At 38.3% G+C, this 9,074-nt stretch overlaps 1 protein-coding gene across 1 annotated transcript; it reads left to right on the top strand.

Annotated features, from left to right (window-relative positions):
* Positions 1–162: 162 nt before the first annotated feature.
* pou3f2b (POU class 3 homeobox 2b) lies at positions 163–7,180 on the top strand. The gene has a single exon (XM_084088408.1). It carries the CDS (start codon positions 4,103–4,105, stop codon positions 5,378–5,380), a length of 1,278 nt encoding a protein of 425 aa, XP_083944534.1. The 5' UTR covers positions 163–4,102; the 3' UTR covers positions 5,381–7,180.
* Positions 7,181–9,074: the final 1,894 nt, after the last annotated feature.

Here is a 9,074-nt window from a genome sequence, read left to right as displayed (position 1 = left end):
TTAAATGTAATGTAATGAAATATTGCAATTAAATGAGTATTTGGAATCCTTAAAATTTGGGTTTGTCCACAACCTGTTGTTCTTTGGAAACCATATTGAAGCGATTAAAGGTTTAGTTGCTCGATTCAAATTAATTCAGGGAGTCAGTCTGTTATTTGGCAGTGTTATTTATTCAGGAATAAATAAAAGTAAATAAAGCACAGTATAGATGATTTCTCTCGAATCTCTCCATCTCATAGGATGTGCCATTTGATCATGGCTCTTGTGTGAAGGGAAAAAATGCCACAGTTCTTCTACTGATCCTGTTCAAATGGAATGACACACAGATCTGAATATGCTGAAGTCACTTTTGGTGCGTGGATGGATCGCATAACAGGTCTCCACTTTGCCTCACAGGGGTGGTCTCTTGCGCCCCCACAATGGATGCAGACAATCGGAAGCCAATTGTAGTGAGGGACAGATTTAACGATGTCTTTGTGTGGATTAATTGCATGGAATTACTAGATTCTCGGTGCAAGACCTGTTCAACAAGAGCTCTACTCCCCCACTGACAGAGATGGTTCTCCCCATTCCCAAACAATCACACGCACGCGCAAGGGCTAATTCCCTTTTTAGAATTAACAACTAATTCACATTTTTTCTAGAATGCTATTTAACCCAGCGTTCAGTATGCGAATTATACATTGACTTTCAGGGACCAGCTATTTGGTTTTTAAATTGATTTTTAAACGTACGCCTAATGTAAATAGCGCAATCTGTTGAGGTTATTTTTTTTTTGCAACGAAAATACTTTGTTTATCTAAAGAAAATACTTTTTGAACAAAACACAAGTTTTTATTGCATGTTTGTAATATAAATAGGCTAATGATTTGTGGTGCATTATTGACTTCCGCCAGACACTGACCGCAAAGCGCAAAGGAAAACGCGTGACTGGCCTGCTGTTGCTATGGTTACCTGTTTATTTGCGGATTTGGCAACAGTTTTAAAGTAGCCTACATGCTCAGACTAATTTGTAATCTAACTAAAACATATTGTACGTTTGAAAACCTTGTTTAAACCTCTATTTAGGCTACCTGTATGAAACAATATGTAGCCTACTTCTGACCCCCCACCCCCAATTTTCTATCTGCATTAATTGCAAGATATTTTGTTAATCTTAGCTTTTGCTACGTTTCAGGTGACCAATGATTAGCCTGACTATGAGAAGAGTTTGATTATTGTGTGATTTAAAGCATGTCTTTATAAAATGTAATTAATTATTTTCAATCAGTATTTGAACATGACCGGGATCTTGTGTGAAATCCACAGAGGGAAATATGTTGATGTATGTGGAGACAGTTACCTAATTAGACCATAAAAAATGGAATCTTTGCAGCATGCGGGTCATATAATTACTGTTAATTTAACGCTCAGATTCTCTGTCATTAATTTTTATTCCCTTAAATGTAGTTTGGCAGCGGCTCCCGGAGCTCAGAAATAGATTTCACTGTATTTGAGAGCGCGCTGGCCCTTCCAAATGAATTACCATAGACCCCACAGTCCAAATAACAAGACTCGCATCATTTATGCGTTGTTAAGCCATGTAATTGAACGATCCATAGTTTGCATATTATACCATTAAAGTAATGTGCTTTGGTTTTCTCCCAACACGACTATTTAAGCTTCTGTGGCGTTGTGGTAATTCTCTGAATTACAACCTTAATTGCCATAAATGTTCTTTTGATTTGGGTGATTTCACTGTTACGCTACAATGATGTTCATTATTACGCGGATGAATTTCCGGAACGTGTCTTTAAAGTTTTCTCTTTTTTTCGTTTTTTTTGGAACACCCTTTAACCCCCACGCGCTTGAACACAATTAGTCTGACTGTGGAGATTGTTTTTGCGTCTTTTGCCGGTTTTCCCTGGTTGACTGATATGTGCCTCTTGTTTTTTTCGTGTTTGTGTATTCGTCCAATTTTAGAAATCTTATTTTGATATAGGAAAATCATAAAACTAGTCATGTAGACCTCTTTACAACAAGAACTTTAGAAGGTTTAGACCCTCTTTTTTGGAAACAAATAATTGAAACATTTCAAACAAAATGTGTGTGTGTGCCCATAAACACTTTTACATTTAAGCTATAAACACCAAATATTAATACTCTCTTCTATAAGTAGCAAACTTTATTTTAATTAATATGTTTCATTTAGGCTATAAAAGACTGAAGATTATAATGCTTAAGTTAGCCTAAATGTGTTGAATGTTTTTGCAGACCTGTCAATGGCTTTATTGGGTTTTCTAGCTTGTTTATCATGTTGGCTGTTGTTCAGTGATGCGTAATTGGACGGTGCTGTACGCCCTGCTTTAAAGTTCATTAGTTGTGCAAATTACACTTTATTTACTGCCTTTGAACAGTTCCTTAAAATCAGTTGATCTCTCTCTCTCTCTCTCTCTTTCTTTTTTGTTTCTTTTTGTCTTTTGTCCATTACCCATTCTGATTTACGTAGAGCCTTCCAGAGGAGGCGATACCGGTGACGTATGAGGCGTTGTTTAATTTACTGCTCTCTATAGCAACCAGCAGCGCTGCTTAAAAAATGTCCCCCTCCTCGGACAATGTCGTGTGCTTTTCTTTACAGAGGCTCACAGAGGAGCCAGCTGGTCAGCTTTAGACACCTGCGGTCCCAAACGGCCCACTCTTTTCCCTCGGAAATATTCCTTTGACGTGTGAAGCTACACCATGCAAACCCAGAGAGAGAGAGAGAGAAAAAAAGGATTTTTAAAAAATTTTATAGAGGCAGTTGTTGGCTAAAAGAGATTTGTAATTAGATATTGAAAATGGCCATTAGATGTTTGGAGTAATTATATTTATATAATTATATATTTAATTAAATTAGACATAAAAAGTCAAATATAACTACTGGTCACTTGCTACTCCGAATAAATGGCATGTTTAAGAGAACCATGCTCTGCAGCACATGTGCTTCTGTCTGTCAATTGTATCATGTTTGAACCAAATCGACATCTTTGTTTGATCTGGGATCACTTTGAGGTGAGCGCAATCTATACGTAAATACGTTTCATATTTTGGGGGGTTTTCATCCCTTGTTTTTATTTTTTTATTTTTATTTTTTTACCTAGTAGCCTGAGTGCAGCTGTCTTTCATTCACTTTGTATACAGAACGCGTCCTTACAAACACTTATATCAGTTGTTTATGCCTTGCAGAGATGAAGTAAAACTTATAGCCTACTGCTACGAACAACAAACATGAGAAAACATAACAACATAATATAATGTTTCTCGTTCTCATTATTATTTATACTTTAAAACTGTTGTACAGTAGCAACATTTATATATAGGCCTATAGCCTATATATTTATATATCTATATAAATATGTAATAGAAACGAATGTTAAATTAAATATGTTCCTCAAAATAAATACCAATTTTACAAAGCTACAAAATTTTCACTTTAATAATCTTCTCCAGATACAGCATCATTTCATTAAGATGTGGGAAAAAAACTGGTATTCGTTATTCGTTACCTTGTTTGTGGCAAAAATCAAACACCTGATTGAGGCAAACGACATTAAAAACTAGTTAACACCTTTTCCCTCATCTAAAGCAGCAAATTGTTTTTTTCCCTTAGGACTCTGAACATTTGCTGTAAAGTTGACTCTGTCCAAATACCTTGCTTATAGTTAGGCCAGCAAACATCGCGCTAGAAAGATTAAATAGTTTCCCTTCTTTGACAAATGAATCCCCAGAACCTGTAATCAATAAATGTATAAAATGACATCATATAAAATAGATTTTTTTATTTTTATTTTTTTGCATTGCATAAATTCTATTAAATAAGACACATAGCCTACATACTCACACAATTGCAAATTCCATAACAGACAAGTTTGAAATGAATTTCTCTCCAAGTTATAAAAATCATAACCTTTGATGTTCTTCGCTCCGGTCTTGGTGGCCCGTAGCTCGGTCCCTCACATTTCAGAGGTTCTGCAGGACACGGAGTTCTTTTGAAGGAAAGAGGCAGTGTTTGTTTAGACTCTCGAGCATCCAATGAACTGAAGGCTGCCTCCAAAAAAGCGCGTCCATCGTTCCTTTCCACCCAATGAGCGCCGTCGAGGGGCGGAGCTCAGGTGCGCGCCGCTGCGTCCACTTGGCAAAGAGCCTGGGAGACGCCTGTGGCAAAAGAGTAACTGTCAAATGCAAGGTTCCTTTAATAGGAGCGATCAGTCCGGCTCCGAGAGTCATGGCGACTACAGCATCCAATCATTACAATATCCTCACCTCCAGCTCATCTATTGTACACTCGGAGCCTGGGAGCATGCAGCAAGCTACGGCTTACAGGGACGCGCAAACCCTGTTGCAGAGTGACTACTCACTGCAGAGCAACAGTCACCCGCTCAGCCACGCGCACCAGTGGATAACAGCCTTGTCACACGGAGAAGGAGGACCGTGGTCGTCCAGTCCCCTCGGCGAGCAGGACATCAAGCCAGCGGTGCAGAGCCCCCGGGACGACATGCACAATTCCAGCAATTTACAGCATCAGTCGCGGCCACCCCACCTGGTACATCAGACGCACGGGAACCATCACGATTCAAGGGCATGGAGAACAACGACGGCAGCTCACATCCCCAGTATGGCCACTTCGAACGGACAGAGCCTTATTTACTCGCAGCCCGGCTTCAGCGTGAACGGTCTCATCCCGGGTAGCGGCCAGAGCATCCACCACCACAGCATGCGCGATGCGCACGAGGACCACCACAGCCCGCATCTCAGCGACCACGGCCATCCACCGTCCCAGCACCAGCACCAGCCGCACCAGAGTCACCACGACCACTCGGACGAGGACACGCCGACCTCGGACGACTTGGAGCAGTTTGCGAAACAGTTCAAGCAGAGGAGGATCAAGCTGGGCTTCACGCAGGCGGACGTCGGACTAGCTTTGGGAACGCTGTATGGAAATGTGTTTTCGCAGACCACGATATGCAGGTTTGAGGCCCTGCAACTCAGCTTCAAAAACATGTGCAAGCTCAAGCCTTTGTTGAACAAGTGGTTGGAGGAGGCAGACTCCACATCTGGCAGCCCCACGAGCTTGGACAAGATAGCTGCGCAGGGGAGGAAACGGAAAAAGAGGACTTCCATCGAGGTAAGCGTCAAAGGGGCTTTGGAGAGCCATTTCCTTAAGTGCCCAAAGCCAGCCGCGTCGGAAATTACTTCACTGGCGGACAGTCTGCAGTTGGAAAAAGAGGTAGTGAGGGTTTGGTTTTGTAACAGGAGACAGAAAGAGAAACGGATGACTCCTCCCGGCGGACCTCTACCGGGTACCGAGGACGTATACGGAGACACGCCGCCGCATCACGGGGTTCAGACGCCAGTTCAGTGAGAGAGAAAAAAAACACAAAAACAATTCAAAAACAAGGACATATCTATCATATTGACTGCCTCAGTCTTCATTTATGATTATGTTCACATTGGAGCTATCCAAAGTGAAAGCAGCTGCGGTTTAGACTACTGAGGCGGGAGAGCAGATTATATCCGTCTTCAATGTTACTCAAAATTCGTACCGCTGCAACAGAGGGGACCGTGCGTTCCCCGCGCGAGCAAAGAGAACGGTTGTTCTGTGAATACCCAGCACTGTGAAAAGACGCAGTTTTAAGGTGTAACCCTAGTATTTATCAAACACTTTGAGACGAGCGAAATGTCCCTCAAACGCGAGCATGGGTGTCCCATAGACAGTTGTTTACATTCACATTCACTGCATTTTCTTTGGCATGATTAGCCTGAAAAGTGACTAATGCTGCAGCATTTGACAAATACACGCCATTTTTACTTTTGTTGTGGGCGACTGAGGGTGAACATCGATTCGATTGGAAAAAACAAAAACAAAAAAACCCAGCAACATCAGTGTGACATTTATCCACCCACAGTAGTCAACACATTTCTTGGGATCAAAGGCCTTTAAACATTATTATTATTATTATTATTATTATTATTATTATTATTTTAGATACAGCATGGTTATGTACCAGTTCGCTTACTCATACAGTGAGGTGCAAGGTCACACTAAACAGATGTTGTAGTCTTGGCGCCAAGAAATTAGTCTCACACTTGATTCTGGTCTCCGTCTCCATCTTATCAATACGGATGGGTCTAAATTGGAAAAATAAAAAGATACAGCATCAAACTTCTAGCGTCAAGCTGCAGACAGGTCACCGAAGGGCTAGTGATAGAAACCTGGCATTTCCCTCGATTTAGTCATATTACCATAAAATACAATTGTTTCACAGGACTCCACACAGTGCTGTAAATATTGTATAATTTTTAAAGTACATGTTACGTTATTCTCTCACTTGAGCACTTTTTCGTGTTATTTTGAATTTGGAAAAGATTTTAGAGGCGTTTGTTTATTTTATTTTGGTCTCATTTGTTTTAACTTTAGAGCTGGTATATTTTGCCTTTATATTTATAGTAATTTAGCCGAATTTTGCTTGCTATCTCTTGCGTGAGTCAGTTGCTTTTTAACCCACATTCAGCTGCTTTTTTTATAAATTATGAGCTGACTTTACTATATGTATAGTAAACAATGTTCAGTCTTCAACAATGTTAGCACTATTTTCTACCCAACGAATTCAATACTATTATATATCTGAATCATTTGAATGTCTTTTTTAATTATTTTGAAATAGAGATTATTTACACAGTAGCCTATCGTGGAGAATGGGAAAATCAAGTGATGTGACCTGCAATATTTTCATTTAAAGTCAAACGACTCTTCATTGTTTCATATGACAAAGCGGTTTTGTGTATTTTATATTTCCATAATTTATCAAGCATCAATTTGAAACATAGCAGCACTATTATTATCATTATTATTAGGCTATTATTATTATTATTAAATATTCTCCACGTTTACCCAACATCAGAGCTATAGCATATAGTAAAAGGATAATCCTACTTGGATTTTGGATTTAACTGTTTTTTTTTTGTGTTTTTTTGTTTTTGTCTGCATTATAGTTCTTCGTTGTGTTAGTCCCGCGTTCGCTTTTATTGGGACACGATGCAGTGATGATTTACTGAAAATGTAAACACTGGAAGATTTGAAAAATGGAAAGATTTGTCCAAGGGGCTTGCTATACGTCACTATGTGTAAATACAATACAACAATCAGAAAATATTATTATTATTATCATTATTATTATTATTTTCTTATTGTATTATTTTGCTTATATTTGAATTCATATTTTTGTGTAAATCTATTCCACAGAAATTCCAGGGACATCTGTTATTATCGTTCTACTTTTTTGTTTTTTCAAAAGAAACATTTACATAGATTAATTGATCAAACTGTCATGTAATTCTACAAAAACTGTGGGAGCTATTTATTTGTCGTTTTATTTCCTCTGTCAGAAAGACACCATCAAACCTTGAACTGGATGAATTTGTGGGTAAAATAAAATGCGCAGAGGTTGTGATAGAAATTTGTTTTTGTAGTTGGCTAAATTATGTTTTTATAAATCGCAGAATCAAAACTGACATTGTGTTGTCGGATGTAAAAATTATGCGGGGGATGTAAAAATGTATTTATTGACGTCTCGGTCATGTTTTTTTTAACGAAATTTTAAAATGTAAAACAGAAATAGCCTAACAAAACAGTCTTGCGTTTTCAAATGGGTTGAAATGTCAAGTCAATCTCAAGTGAAATTGAAAGCGTGAAATGTGTAAGCCACAACAAATGCAAACCGAGAAGTTTTGTTTATTTTCCTGAAAGGGGGAAAAAATAGGCCGATATAGCTACATTCTGAGATATTGAGGACTGACACTGCTAAGGTCTGTATTCTTGTGTTTAATAAAACACGCTGATTTTTGTGGTAAAGGCAGTAGCTAGCCTATAAAAATGTTCGACCATTGTTTAGAAAAACTGAACCCTTCAATTTGGTATATTTTGTAACTAGAACAGTTATGGATGAAGTAGCCTAGGTAGCCTACTATTTTGAAAGTGTCACTAATTCTGTGGCACAAACCGTGGACCTCGATGTATCATTCCCATATGGCATTAGGCCTTGTTTCTCATGTAGGCTATTTTGCGTATTTTTGCTATTCTTGTTGCAAAGAATGCAGTTACTTTTAGAATAATTTTGGTAATAATAGGGCATAAAAATACGTTATTTTACGGATCCAATGTGAGACATTACGCCGTCTTTGTAATGACCAATGATAGTGAATTGGGCTGCTCTTATGAGTCTTCCGTGGTGCTTTGCCTGGAAGTGAACCGTGCAAATTTCAATCTCTTTACAATTCAGAGAATATTCAACAAAGTCGAGACATTCTTCCATAATATAGACAATTTACAGCTAGACTAGTTTTTTAAAAAAGTTTAAAAGTGATACATTTTTCCCCATATTTGAGAAAACATTTTAAGTCTAGAATTGAGTGTATTAAACTCGTTATTGTGTAAGATCTTATCCTTATCCTCTAGTGCCACCTAGTGAGATTTTTTCTAGGACACCTAAAGCAACATTGATTAAACGTAACAACAGCAGCACATGGCGATTGTAGCTCAACACTCCGGGGTTTTCTTCGATGCTCTCTGACTTCAGTAGGCAGTCATGTTCATTTGCATATTTACGTTACACACACACACACACACACCATGGCTTATAATGAATCATAGCTGTTCCTGTTTTTCCCCCCCAACAAACTTTGGTTGAAAAATACCAAAATATTTGAATAATTTTCGAAACTAGTTTTGCTGAGGTGTTAGGCAACACTTGAAATTGTCCACCAGATTAGCGTTCACATAGGCCTATTAAAAAACTTGAAGGCCTATAAATGTTGCATTTTTAACAAAACCTCTTTAAAACTTGATTAGACTTTGAAAAGTGCTTTATAAAATGTAAACCAAACCTATGATGGGTATTATATGGGTTTTATATTAGCAAATTAATTATTTTATGTTCATGTTCTAAAAATAATAAGGTTAAAACTGCAAAAGCATGCACAACATTTTCAAGGTTTCGTTTATTCAAAATTGTTTACTAAAACAATGTCAGGAATCAAGCATGCACAAGTGAGGTGTT

This window comes from Abramis brama (assembly GCF_963993115.1).
Source record: "Abramis brama genome assembly, chromosome: 17".
Classification (NCBI taxonomy): domain Eukaryota; kingdom Metazoa; phylum Chordata; class Actinopteri; order Cypriniformes; family Leuciscidae; genus Abramis; species Abramis brama.
The sequence above is the reverse complement of the archived record's forward strand: the minus strand, read 5'-3'. Positions and strand labels throughout refer to the sequence as shown.